Source organism: Salvia hispanica, chromosome 1 (genome assembly GCF_023119035.1).
Source record: "Salvia hispanica cultivar TCC Black 2014 chromosome 1, UniMelb_Shisp_WGS_1.0, whole genome shotgun sequence".
Lineage (NCBI taxonomy): Eukaryota > Viridiplantae > Streptophyta > Magnoliopsida > Lamiales > Lamiaceae > Salvia > Salvia hispanica.
The window spans coordinates 27,057,714-27,071,305 of record NC_062965.1 but is presented as its reverse complement, the minus strand read 5'-3'; the positions used below and the strand labels follow the sequence as shown (position 1 = coordinate 27,071,305).

The 13,592-nt window shown below is 38.2% G+C and overlaps 2 protein-coding genes across 4 annotated transcripts; both read left to right on the top strand.

Annotated features, from left to right (window-relative positions):
• The first annotated feature begins 4,239 nt into the window (after positions 1-4,239).
• Positions 4,240-4,644, top strand: LOC125192888 (homeobox-leucine zipper protein ATHB-23-like). Its single transcript, XM_048090561.1, has one exon. The coding sequence runs from the start codon at positions 4,240-4,242 to the stop codon at positions 4,642-4,644; it is 405 nt and encodes a 134-aa protein (XP_047946518.1).
• A 2,305-nt stretch (positions 4,645-6,949) lies between these two features.
• On the top strand, positions 6,950-13,507 carry LOC125222525. 3 transcript variants are annotated; one of them, XR_007176574.1, is made up of 9 exons: positions 7,176-7,277; positions 7,671-8,939; positions 9,415-10,747; positions 10,951-11,230; positions 11,576-11,683; positions 11,762-12,040; positions 12,213-12,356; positions 12,701-12,774; positions 12,848-13,039. XR_007176574.1 is itself a non-coding variant. In XM_048125199.1 (8 exons), exons 2-8 carry the CDS (start codon positions 7,730-7,732, stop codon positions 13,034-13,036), a joined length of 3,543 nt encoding a protein of 1,180 aa, XP_047981156.1. In that variant the 5' UTR covers positions 6,950-7,083; positions 7,671-7,729; the 3' UTR covers positions 13,037-13,507. The 3 variants fall into 3 exon arrangements, 2 of the variants coding, with proteins under 2 accessions (XP_047981156.1, XP_047981148.1); XM_048125199.1 differs by lacking the exons at positions 7,176-7,277; positions 12,701-12,774 and adding an exon at positions 6,950-7,083 and having other exon boundaries at positions 12,848-13,507; XM_048125191.1 differs by lacking the exon at positions 12,701-12,774 and having other exon boundaries at positions 7,183-7,277; positions 12,848-13,507.
• The last annotated feature ends 85 nt before the right edge of the window (positions 13,508-13,592 follow it).

The window sequence follows — 13,592 nt, the reverse complement described above, 5'->3', positions numbered from 1 at the left end:
TATTCCCACTTGCCGGGGGTAGAAAAATCGGTTTTGGGGTCTCACCGCCCCCCTTTTTCTCCTGTTCTAATATCGGTGATATCTAAAGAAAGGGTATGAGATTGATTTTTTACCCGGGTTTAAAAGGGGGATGACGGTTGGTGGAGTGGGCAAGAACCCCAGGGGTCTTGGGGGGGTTTTTTGTTGATGATTCTTTTGGGGGAATTCCTTTTGGTTGGATTCTCCTATTTGGTTTTCCCCCATTTGATCTCTTTGGGTTTACAACCTTTTTGGGGTTTTATTTTTCCTGTTGATTTCCCCCAAAGCTAAATTGGGAAAAAGGGTTTTCATTCTCCAAAAGTCAGGGGTTCATTGTAGTGTCGGTTTGGTTAGGGGTCGAGTGTTGTACCCCTTCAAATTGACCCCGGCCCAGAAACAAAATTTAAGCACAGGGGGAAAATTTGGCCCCGGTCCTTTTTAATGTGAAAAAAAACCGTTTTTAAAGTTTTTTGGATCGGGGGGTAAGGGGGGTCGGTTTTTGTAGGGTTTCATGGTTGATTTTGTCAAATAGGGTTTTAATTTAAAGGGGATCCCCTTTTTGGTAGCGGTTATAAGGTAGGAAGGTAGAAAGGGGGCCGGGCCGGGGGATGGGGAACTTTGGAGTCATGAAAAAGGGGTAATTTAAAAGGATATACCTTTTTTTTTGTTCGCTCCCATCTTGGTGTATAGGCACATAAATTTTTGGTAAAAAAGCCCCCTTTTCCAAAAAAAGTTTTTCATATCCAGTTAACATACTCACCCCCCTTATTGGGTCTAAGAATCGGATATTCTTTTGTAAATTTTGAACCCGGTGAGGCGAAAATTTTTCAAAAAATTGACTTATTTTTTAAAAAAAAACCCAAATCATAAAAAAAATCCCCAAAAAAGAGCAAAAAATATCTAAGACCTTGGCCCCCCCGATTGGGGCGGGGGCCCCCCATCCCGTGGCAAAGCGGGGAAACACTTTTGAGTATTATTTTTTAAATTTTTTGGGGAAAGACGTGGTTTTTTAGCCCAATTAAAAAAGTTTTACAAAACAAAAAAGGGAAAGCACATTCAAAAATGATTTTAGGGGAAATTAATTTAAGATATCCATAGAAGGATTTCCCCAACCCCGATTTAAAAAACCCCCGGCCTTTGTCTTTTTTGCCCCTTAGTCGGGGGGTTTTAAATTTGTTGGGCCATTTTACCCCGGGTACCCCCTTCCCCCTTCGTTGCCACGGCCCCTATCATCCCCGTCCCCATATCCCGTAACATACAAAAACGGGGTTGCATTAATAACTTGAATTGAGCTCCTTTGTCAACATTTTTTTAACAAATAGGGGGATAAAAGTGTAGGGGCAAAAAGATTTCCGAAATCGAAACGATGAAAAAATTTTTCCCCGTCCCTCTCCGGGGTAGGTCCCCACTTGGGCAATTTTTACATAGGATTTAATTGGGGTTTTTGGAAAAAGTGGATGAAACGGAAGGGTCAAAAGAGAGTGGCCTTAGGCTCCCCAATCAAAAAACCATTTTTCCCCTTTTTTACCAATTTTGGGGGGAGAGGGGAGGGGCTTTTGAAAAAATTTTTACATGGTATATTGGGGTGAAAAATGAAATTTAAATTTTTTTTGGGGTTTTTTTAAAATTTTATTTTTTGGGGGTGTTTGAGTGGGTTTGTTTTTAGATTTAAGGAATTTGGGGGGGGCTTAGCGAATTTTAAAAAACCCGGGGTATATAAACTCCCCCTCTCCCTTTTTTCCCTTTAAACCCCAGCCGCCTTCCCCCTTTCTTTTTTTCCCCCCTTTGATGCTCCGGCCCCCCTCTCCCCCCCCGCCCCCGCACCCCCTCCCCCCAACCCCCCCGGAATGGAATTTTCAGCTTTTCTTTACCTTGACCCCAAACCCCAGTTAAGAGACGGGGGCAATTTCCTTTTCTTCTCCGTTCTTTCCGGGCCTTTTCCGCCCCTACCCTCCGCATCGGTCAGCCCGGGGCCCAGTTGTCGGCGATGGGAGCCCGCCCCGGGTTTCAACCGCCGTTGCTCGTTCCCCCCGCCTGGTTTTTTTTGTGGGGGCCGGGGTTCATTTCCCCCCACCATTCGGGAAAGCCTGGAGGTGGAAAAAACAACGGCCGGCCCCCGCTACTGGTTCGGCTTTATTCTTGTCGGTGGAGTTGAGGGGGGAATTTGGGGAAACGGGGGTGGGTATTGGGTTCCCGGTGGATGGGCCGGGGCTCCACCGGTTGCTTGTTGGCCCTCGGAGGGGTTTTTTAAAGGGCCTTTGTTGGGCCAAACCCCATCGGCGATGCCTTACCCGTTAAGGGGGCCTTTTAAGGGTTTCCTCTTTTAAAGCATCAAATTTTTTCATCCGAGGCCCAAAAACCCCATATAATCTATGTCTCGTGTTTTGTTGTTGTATTTCTCTTTACGTAGGGTTTTCCATGGGATTGGATCCCTTTTATCTATGGGGGATCCGGGCTTTGGAATTTACTCCATAAGCTCTCCCCCCCCTCATACTCCCCTTTTTTCATGTTGTATAAAGAAGATAAAACATGGTGGCAAAAGACTTTGTATAGAAAGAGTTTGTATAATTTTTTTTTGATTGATTGTAAAGCTTACATGGTACCCACATATATAGGGTGGATTACATTATGGGAACTCTCCTAGTTCTAGGTACTAGTAAACATTAAAGTCTTAGTCTAGGAACTACCAAAGTACCTTTAATGTAAAATGATTTCCCAATGTATTGGAAAGGTTTACTAGCCGTTGGGCTATTGTTGACAGTGTAAATAAATCATACTCCTACTAAATGTTAGCAGACTTTCATGTTTGGATTGTTGTGATGTGGTTGACACAGATGGCTGAAGTCGCAGCTTCGTGCTTGAGAGACGAAGCCGCCTCTCATCCACACATGAGCTCTGTAGTTGAAGCTCTCCACCCTCTGTTGGATTCAGACTCCTTACCATGATTTTTTTTTTTATCAATTACGATCTCATCAAACTTAATGCTATGTGGATAGAACATAGGTTGAAGTTTAGATGTAATTAATTTGTCACGACCCTAATATAAACTTTATTTATAATATTAAAGCCAATGGAACCTTAACTCAGCACAAACTCCAGTAGCTAACATTTACTGGAGCTTGAATATCTGATGAATGAACCAACAATTTAGAGATAAGAAGCATAATATGATGATACCTAGAAATTTTCTTGCAAATCATAGTAAACTAAGAAACAAGATCGTCAATTTTTTAATTATTAAAATATGCACAATCTCACACCTATATATATGATCACCTCTTTTTTGTTTATAAGTTTTGCTAGTACAGAATAGGGATTGCTTTCTTTCTTATAAAAAAAATACTCTATTTGATATCAATCTTTCTTCTCTATTACCCGTTATTTAATTCATTTATTATGGCTCTTGTCCAATTCTTTTTATATTGTTATTCTCTTTGTTCATAAAAAATAATCTTTTCTATATATTTTAGTATGTCTATTAAAATTATTTTGAAAGAAATATTTTCACCAAACTTTCTCTTTCTCTCCTTTACTATATTGATTGTATATTAATTATGTATCATAGGCAAATATGACTATTTTTTATGAGACATAAGTATTAATCAGTTTTCTTGCACGCAACTCTAATTGTAACTTTTTACGTACGGACATAGAGCCACTTATATTCGAACATAGAACTAAAGAAGTGTGTATTTTGACTGTTTGTACGTACGAGCTAAATTATCTAATCCTTATAAAGTTTTGGTTAGGTCGAAGGCAAACATCAAACAATGATTCAAGAAACATAACTCGTAGGGTCGGATATACTGAACAAGGTCGTTATCTATATCAAATAGGCAAAAGCATTAGGACGAAAAACGAAAGTGAAACCTAATCTTAAAGGTTTGAACCGGACCATGGGTTCGACGTCATCTCAAAATACCGAGTTTAATGGAATTTTCTGACCCATGATTCCAATTGGATTTGCCATTATCGAACGACAAAGCCACAACCTCAGGAAATTCTAAAACCTACAAGAAAGACCTTGCATTCTCCAAAAACATAGAGAAATACATACAAATTTAACAACATAAATACCTATACATAAACATAGAGATCCATATAACCTAGTTAACAACGTCTCCATTTTGACTTTTGTAATTGTCACTTAAATAAGAAGACGAAACACAAATCTTGAAATGTCTCTCTATAAAAGAAGCACCGAACCATATAACCCTAACCATGAAAAACAAGCGCATTGGCTCGATGGCTAAGCGCTTCGCCAAGCACCAAATCGAGCCACTGAAGGCGGCTTTCGCAGCATCCAGCCACCTAACTAGAAAGACGAAGATGGAATTAGCCACGGCTACAGGACTGGACGTGGAGCAAATAGCCAGCTGGTTTAACCGGAAACGAGCTCGGACTAGGGCTAGAGACGCCCTGGCCAAGCTCGAGGCGGCTCATGTTCGGCTCCAACAGGAGCTGGAGCTGAGCCGAGTGAATGAAGCCGAGCTGCAAAGGGAAATTCAAGAGAGCCGGAGTAGAGAAGCTGAGATGGAAGAGGAGAACCGGCTCTTGAAACAAAGGGTTGCGATAGCGGAAGGCGATCGCCAGCTTGTTTCGTTGATGAGGTTTTTAAACGGGTAGAGCGATGATGAATGAGTCGAGTCGAATAACATAAAGTTTGAAGTTGTTTTGGTACTAGTATATGATAAGCTATTAAATAAATTTGAATGAGTTTGCTTACTTACTACGAGCAAGATTCGAATCCAACTCTTACATTCGATATTCATGGTAAAACGATTTCATGTAGTATCCAATTTTTTTCATGTATGTGTGTATATGTCTATTGGAGAAATTGTATATTTGTGATATGAAACATGATCTATTGTTCTTATAAAAACTAAAAACACACTCTATACTAATATTACTAAAATAAATAGAAATCTATTTGTGATTACATGCTGATTATTAGTAAAGAGTTCAACTATGTTCCATAGTTTTATACGATTATTCGAATACGTCATAATCTTTAGGTGATCCCAAAAAACCACTCAACATATCATTTTCAGATTAAAAATATTCGGCAAAAATTTCAACGACTTTGACAATCAAAATTACATAATACTAGTAGCTTCTATATGTCAACCGGCGGAGATTTTGAACGAAAAAATTGGCAACACGAACTCGATAACTTGACAGCAGCCAAACAAAACCTAGTTTAACAACCCATATATATTTATACATATATAGGAGTTTTGATCATATGTAAAACCCATTCTTAATAAAAAAATATAAAACCAAACATACATAGGTCATTTTTAGGTTATCGTAAGCTTATTTTTATGTCATTATAATGAGGATGACATAAAAGGATCTTCACATGACCTCAAACCCAAATTTTATAATATGACCTAAAACTGCTTTATAATGACCCATTGTGTTTTTCTTTAATTATTGACCATTAGATTGAAAAATCTCATGGTCAGGATTTGGTCTGGATTTTGTATTGAGATGCATTTTTGTATTGATCATTTTCCAGGGATATACTAATATGCTAACTAATTTTAAAGTGCTAACGTACATCCAATCACGTGCTGCCACGTGTCATGAAAAATGCAATATTGTAGTATACAGAAAAATGCAATACACATTTGTAGAAGCTATAAATGAATTTCAGCAGATTGCATTTTTGTTATGTGCAAATTGCATTTTTTATTATTGAGTTTTGCATTTTAGATATTGAGTGTTTAATTTGCATTTGATATCTAGACGGATTGCATTTATATATGTGAAAATGCAAAACTTAACAATATAAAATGCAATTTATGTGAAAATGTGAAACTTAACAATATAAAATGCAATTTATCTATAACTAAAATGCAATCTGCGGAAATGCATTTACAACTTGACAAATGTGTATTGCATTTTTCGTGCCACATGACAGTATGTAATTGAATGTATGTTAGCACTCTAATTAAGGATGCGCCATGGTGCTCCCCAACATACATTATCCTTAAACAACGTATCTTTAGAGAGAACAAAATCAAATAGATTCTTATGGAAAAAGGCCAAATCTTAAGTCATTTCCTCCTCAAGATGGGCTAATTATGATGCCAATTGCAATACCACATTTTTCCACCTCAAAAGGTCTAGCTAATAAAACATACGAGTACATCTATAAATAATATAGCTGACCCATTTGATTACCTTTGTAAGTCATACCTATCATTATCAAGAACATAATATTATTGGAATATTATATTCTAGTACCCACTTGAGCCCAATCCTCAACCAATTATATTCAAGATAAAATAAGAGTAAAAGTAAAAAAAAAATTATTCACATAGGCCCTACCTTTTTTTAGCCGAGTCAAAAATCGAATGTATGTTTCCACATAAATTTAATGTGACATGCCATTTAAGATACTACTAGTAATATAGTAACCTATCCTATGGGTTTTCTTTTATAATTTTACATCATGTGCAAATGTATTTATGTATGAGTCAGTCACTTATTACAAATACTATAATTTATGTTGCCCATATTGATTTTATAAATTAGGTAAATGTCATTTATATGAAGAATTTATAGTGCTACATACCCATTAAACCTGACATTGTTCAATTTCTTTTACTCACATTCTAAAAAAATCTAAACGGTACAAAAAAAGAAGAAGTAAATATGTAATTTAATTTATATAAAGTAGTATTTTTTATCATCCAATCACATCCCAAGGTAGGAAAATTTGCAGGCCTTTGTAATGTTAGTATATTTATAATATTAAAAAAATATTTAATTTCCGATCCAACCACAGCATGCCCCCACAAACCCACCCCTGTAACGTCTAAAATAATGAAAAAAAGAAAGAAATAAATATCTACAAGATTTATTTTCCCCTCAAAAGTTTAAACTAAAAATTATGAATTTTATATTCGAATTAACATATTCTTGATAATGTAAGTATTGCTTACTCAGAAAAGTGAAGAAGTGTTTGAAAATTTGTTTACTCAGATTTCTAAATAAGTTTGGGCGATGGATTCAATACCACCATTTTTGGCTTCTCGAATAGCATCTCGTCGATCTGTAAGCTTATTTCGCCACTCATTTTAATTCGAATTCGAATTCTCCCCCATTTTGCTCTTGATTCGTTGGGACAATCATTCCCGTCCAAGGGGAGTGTTCGTCCTTTCTAGGGTTTCGTTAAAGCGCAGATCTTTATGAAATATCGCTTAGGTTTTGGTGTTCAATCCCAAGGAAATTCACTACTTGTAGCTCGGGTATTGTGAATGTTGATAGAGTTTGCGTGTTGGGATCCATTAAAAATGTCATAGTAGTATTTTTTTTATGAATCTATTCTTAGCTCGGTTATTGTGGTTTTAGTTTGAATTTCCCCTTTTTGGTTTTGATTTTGAAAGTTTTTGGTTGTAAGATATGGTGAAAAATGTCATGTTTTTTATGATTCTATTCTTAGCTCTGCTTTAGGAGTGTGGTTTTAGTTTGAATTTTCCCTTTTTGGGTTTTGCTTTTGTAAGGTTCTGGTTGTAGGCTATGGTGAAAATATGAAACTTCTGTAGCTGGTTTTATTGTTTATGTCTTTTTGATAGAGTAGGGAGAGGAAGGTTCATTTTGAATAACGGGTTTCTGCTTTATTCGTTTATGTCATTTTTCAGGTTTAGGCTCGTAGAGTTTCGAGTACTTGGTCTGGATTGCTCGGATTGTGTATTTTCGGATGGCTGATTCAGGTTCTGTAGATGTTATACTGGAGTTTCTGAAAAGGAACAAATTTACTAAGGCAGAGGCTGCATTGCGGAGCGAATTGGGTAACAGACCTGACTTGGTTGAGCTTCTTCAGAAGCTTATGCTTGATGATAAGGAGTCAGGTACATCGGGAAAAGAAGTGAACGGGGGTGTTTCTGGAGAAGAAGATAAAAGCACAAAAAGTAGCAGTAGACATGGTGGGGAAAGTCTTAAGGGTTCATTTACCCCGACTATTGTTGAGGCATCTAAGGAGCTAATTGTAAAAGAGGTAGATAGTGGAACTGGAAGAAATGGGCCAGATAACAAGTGGAAAAATGCTGGCACTATCAGCAAGCAGGGAATGTTCGGTGAGAATATTGCAGGAAGCGAGAAGAACTTCGTCTTCTCTAATGGTTTGGATGATACCGTGCTTGATTTGTATTCGTGGAAATATGGCACAGGCAATGGTCCAGTTGGCAGCGCTGATGAAAGCAATTTTTTGGGATTCCAGGTTCCTGGAAATGCTAAGATAAATTCAGCTGAGAATCTCGAGAGTGGGCAAGTTCACCGCAAATCTGGGGATGATGCCAGTGTTTCTGGTGAAAAGAGAATTACTTGGCCTGGTAGTGTTAGTAGTGTCAGTACAGATTTGACGTATGAGAAGAATAATGATCATAAGGAAGTTGATCAACAAAGAGTGTCAAGTATCAAATGCTCGAAGGATGATCTTGTTGATAATCTCTGGTCCAGAAGCGATGTATCTGACCATCCTACGTCTGAGCTCCGAAAACAGTGTCCTGCGAAAACTGTTTTCCCATCTTCCGGAGGAGATACATCTACCAGTAATGATAGTGCTATTGCTGTTATTGATAAACAGGAGGGTAAAAGGAAAGCAGAAGTCAATAATGTTAGAGCAGTAAAGGAACAAGTAGATGAGGTGGGTAGAGCTCCTTTCTTTGGGAAGAATCAGGGAGCCGAGCCCAAAGAATTTGGTCCATTAGAATTTCATCTTGCACCCGAGAACCAAAGGGAAGAGTTACCAAGGCTACCACCTGTGAGACTCAAGTCAGAAGATAAGCCTTTCAATATTCACTGGGAGGAGAAATATGAACGTGATGCGCCAAAGATCTTGGAAACTGACAATACCTTTCTTATTGGCTCATTTCTGGATGTACCTATTGGCCAAGAAATTAATACTATAGGTTTGTATGTATACTTTAGAATGTCTTCTTTCCACCATATGCGCAACTCTCGCAGACCTGCTAATATAGAATATAGATATATGATATAAACAAGAACATCATGGAATCACTCAAATTGGTTACACATACTGATATTTTTGAATTATGAATTGTTCAACCTTGTGAATATACTGAATGTGTGATATAGAGCCACTCACTATTACTTGCTAGATTGCTTTTGTGGAACTTGTGCACAGACCCACTCGAGAGAACAGTTTGGTTTGCTTAACCTCATGCTTAACTCTTACTGGCAGAGAGGAACATGGATTATATGGAATAATGATGAATTTTATTTAATCTCCTTCACTTTCCAGTTTGTTTCTTTTTTCAATTTGCTTATAATGATTTTTCTTCTTATCCTTCCATTTAGCTATTTATCCATTATGACTGCTCTAGTTATTTATTGCATTTCTATTTGCATAATGATGATTCGCAGGAAAGAGGCTAGGAGGAGGCAATTGGTTGTCTGTGAGTCAGGGTATCACCGAGGATACTTCTGACCTGGTTTCTGGTCTTGCAACTATCGGTGATGGAATGAGTGAATCCATAGACTACCCTAATGAATATTGGGACTCCGATGAATATGAAGATGATGATGATGTTGGCTATATGAGACAACCTATTGAAGATGAGACCTGGTTTCTGGCTCATGAAATCGACTACCCAAGTGACAATGAGAAGGGGACAGGACATGGGAGTGTTCCAGACCCTCAAGAAAGGAGTCAGAACAAAAATGATGAAGACGATCAGTCATTTGCGGAGGAGGATTCTTACTTCTCTGGGGAAAGGTATATCCAGTCGAAAACTGTTAATGCTATTGTACCTGCAGATGACCCTATTGGGCTGTCAGCCACTGAGCTGTACAGGAGAGACACAGATCGTGATTTGATTAGGCAATATGATGGACAGTTGATGGATGAGGAGGAGCTCAAGCTGATGCGTTCGGAACCTGTTTGGCAGGGTTTTGTCAGTCAGACAAATGAACTGATTATGTTAGGGGATGGAAAGGTTATGAATGAACTGGGAAGGCTTCACGAAGATATCTGCATGGATGATAATCAACATGGTTCGGTAAGATCTATTGGTGTAGGAATCAACAGTGATGCTGCTGATATAGGCAGCGAAGTGCAAGAAACTTTAGTTGGAGGCAGCAGTGAAGGTGATGTAGAATACTTTCAGAATCGTGATGTTGGTGTTCAAGGGTCTAGACACTCACAACATGAGTGGGATGAGAATGCTGGGGAAAGATCTAGGAAAGACAATAACAGATCAAAGACTCATAATACTGAGAAACATATGACGAGTAATGATATAGCAAAGAATCAGAGAGATGGACCTTTCTCATTTCCTCCTCCTAGAGATGGACAGTTGGTGCAGAAAAGCTCAGGCAAAGCTTTGTGGTCAAATCAGAGTAAGACCATTTTGGGGGATGAAGCTTATGGCCATGGCATGGCGAATGATGACATGCTTGCATCATGGAGGCCGAAAAGTAATGACTCATCGCCAACTAAGAGTTCAAGGGATGAACATGCTAATGCTGGGGAATCAGCAAATTCAAGCCCATCATCTCTTTCAAATTATGGTTACATTGATAGGGAGCTTGTAAAGAAAGAAGCAGATGCAAAAACAACAGGTGTAACAGAAGAGGATCCAGTGGCTTCCCTTGAGGATGAAGAAGCTGCTGCTGTTCAAGAGCAAGTAAAGCAAATTAAAGCACAAGAGGAGGAATTTGAGACCTTCGAGTTGAAAATTGTCCACAGGAAAAACAGGCATGTATATTGTCCATATTTTTGTCACATCATCCTGTGAATAGTTTGGTTCACTAGTTTTTAGATTTTGTGATACTTCTATGGGACTGGGGCTGTAACGGCTGTGTAGATTTCACATCACCCCCACTTTTTTTGCTTTACTACTCCTAGCTGTGGTATTAGAAATGGCTTCCTCAATTTTGCTTCTGTTTTTGTTTGTTTAGGACTGGCTTTGAGGAGGACAAGAATTTTCATGTTGTTTTGAACTCTGTCATTGCTGGTCGTTATCATGTCACTGAGTATCTTGGATCAGCTGCATTCAGCAAAGCTATTCAGGCACATGATCTGCACACTGGCATGGATGTGTGTGTGAAAATTATAAAGAACAACAAAGATTTCTTTGATCAGAGCCTTGATGAAATAAAGCTGCTCAAGTATGTAAATAAACACGATCCCGGTGACAAGTATCATCTTCTTCGGTTGTATGATTACTTCTACTATAGAGTAAGTGAGCAATTCGTCCATCGATTTGATTGGCACAGATTGATCAGCATTAAATGCTGTTAGCACTTAGCTTCATTCCTCCTGGCTAGCTTCTTATTTAGTGTGCATTGCTTTAGACAACATTGTATTAATCTTATTATCGTATAGAGGCTATATCAACACTATGCACAACGTGATTGAATCAAATGCAATTTTCAAATCCAGCTAAGAGTTAATTAATGAGTATTGGCATAATTAGATGTTAGCTTCGGATATAATTAATACGAGCTTGTGAATTGTGATCATCAATCATAGTTTGATCTGTGAGTGAAAAGGGACACTACTGACAATTATTCATATATGCAGGAGCATCTATTGATTGTTTGTGAATTGCTCAAAGCAAACCTGTATGAGTTCCATAAATTTAACCGGGAATCAGGGGGAGAAGTATACTTTACAATGCCAAGGCTACAGGTTATATGTCCTAAATGCGTTATGTTATTGCTTGCTTATTATAATATTTGATGCTGACTAGAATTTCGATTGCTGCAGTCAATCACGATTCAGTGTTTGGAAGCTCTTCAATTCTTGCACAGTCTTGGCCTCATACATTGTGACCTGAAGCCTGAGAATATATTGGTCAAAAGTTACAGTAGATGTGAGATTAAGGTTATCGATCTAGGAAGTAGCTGCTTTGAGACCGACCATCTTTGTTCTTACGTTCAGTCTAGGTCATACCGAGCTCCAGAGGTCATTTTGGGACTCCCATATGGAAAAAAGATTGATGTTTGGTCCCTCGGTTGCATCTTGGCAGAACTTTGCACAGGCAATGTAAGTTTTGCTGTTAACGACTTGTTGAGTATTTTATTATGTAGTTGAATTACTCTTTGAATAACCATTCAACATAGGCTTCTATATATAAATAGTTTCTTCTTCCTCTGTTTTCGATGTTATTTACTCATGAACTCTATGTATATTCAACACAATGTTTTTTCCTCTATAGGTACTCTTTCAAAATGACTCTCCTGCCACCTTACTTGCTCGAGTTATCGGAATCATAGGCTCTATTGAGCAAGGGATGCTTGCCAAAGGACGCGACACATACAAATATTTCACCAAAAATCACATGCTTTATGAAAGGAACCAGGTACCTCATGTTACTCTCCACCCCATTTTATGTGCATTTCACGTTGTAGTGATGCATAACGAAATACTAAAATGGTTTCTTCCCTGACCTATCAGTTACTCAACTCCAGATCTCAGTCTAAAACTGTGGTCGAATTAAATAACGTGATAATATTACCACTAAATGCAAAATTACATCTTTCTCTACTTAGATGCATTCACAGCTAATATCACATCTTGTCACGAGAGAGATCAAATTAGCCCTCTTCTTATTTTTAGCACATTATTTCACTGCACTGAACGTATCAAATTACTGAATTGGGTTTGAATCATGGACGAAGTAAAAGTTTCATTTTCTTAGTGCAGTAAACTTCACAGCAAATTCGGTTATTTTGTACGTGTGGTACAGTGGACCTATCTTGCTACTCGACGTATAAACTGTATGCGTTCATTACTATTTTTGCGCGATCCATCTACAGAAAATGATGTATTAGCTCCTCTTTTTTCCTGCAGGATAGTAACAGACTAGAATACTTGATACCCAAAAAGTCATCCTTGCGGCATAGACTGCCAATGGGCGACCAAGGCTTCATCGACTTCGTTGCTCACCTGCTCGAAGTGAACCCAGACAAGAGACCTTCTGCATCCGAGGCTCTGAAACACCCTTGGTTACAGTACCCTTACGAACCCATCTCTTCATGAGAACGGAGGTTAGTCTTTGATCAGACGCGTCTCCAAATTATTCCCACAAATGCTGGCCCTCTGCCCGTTGATACAAATCATTCTTCAATGTGGCTGTAACGTCGGAGCACCTGCACAATATTAGAAGGTGTGATTGGTTTTAACCGATGATCGAATCTTCCCCTACCCTTTACCAAAAAATGTATCTGATTATTACAAAAACAGAATGTTATCTTGCACACGAAGTGTATTGATAGGATCGATCCTCTGTTGTTCTCTTCTTTTCTTTTTTGGCCTTTGCATTTTGTGTTTGTGGGCAGGAAAAGGAAGTGACCACTCTTGTTGTAAATGGTGTGTGATTATTCTTTTAGGTAATTTAGTTATAATAGCTTGTGAGAAATAGTATCTTATCCAATTTTGATTGTTGTACCACTTTGATTAATCATCGATATTAACCCAATCTTCTCATATTAATTTTTTTGTGATTCTTAATCATGGTAGTGGTGCATAAATTTGATTTTTCAGTCCCTTTTCTCAATCCTTACTGATTTGTTTTATTGTTTTTGTTTTTGTTTGG

What these genes read in the sequence shown, in the direction of transcription:
- LOC125222525 (XM_048125199.1), top strand. Translation starts at nt 7,730, where the DNA reads ATGGCTGATTCAGGTTCTGTAGATGTTATACTGGAGTTTCTGAAAAGG. An exon ending in ATGATTACTTCTACTATAGA is followed by an intron (nt 11,231 to 11,575) that starts GTAAGTGAGCAA and finishes TCATATATGCAG; the next exon opens with GAGCATCTATTGATTGTTTG. An exon ending in TTACAATGCCAAGGCTACAG is followed by an intron (nt 11,684 to 11,761) that starts GTTATATGTCCT and finishes CGATTGCTGCAG; the next exon opens with TCAATCACGATTCAGTGTTT.
- LOC125192888 (XM_048090561.1), top strand. Translation starts at nt 4,240, where the DNA reads ATGAAAAACAAGCGCATTGGCTCGATGGCTAAGCGCTTCGCCAAGCAC.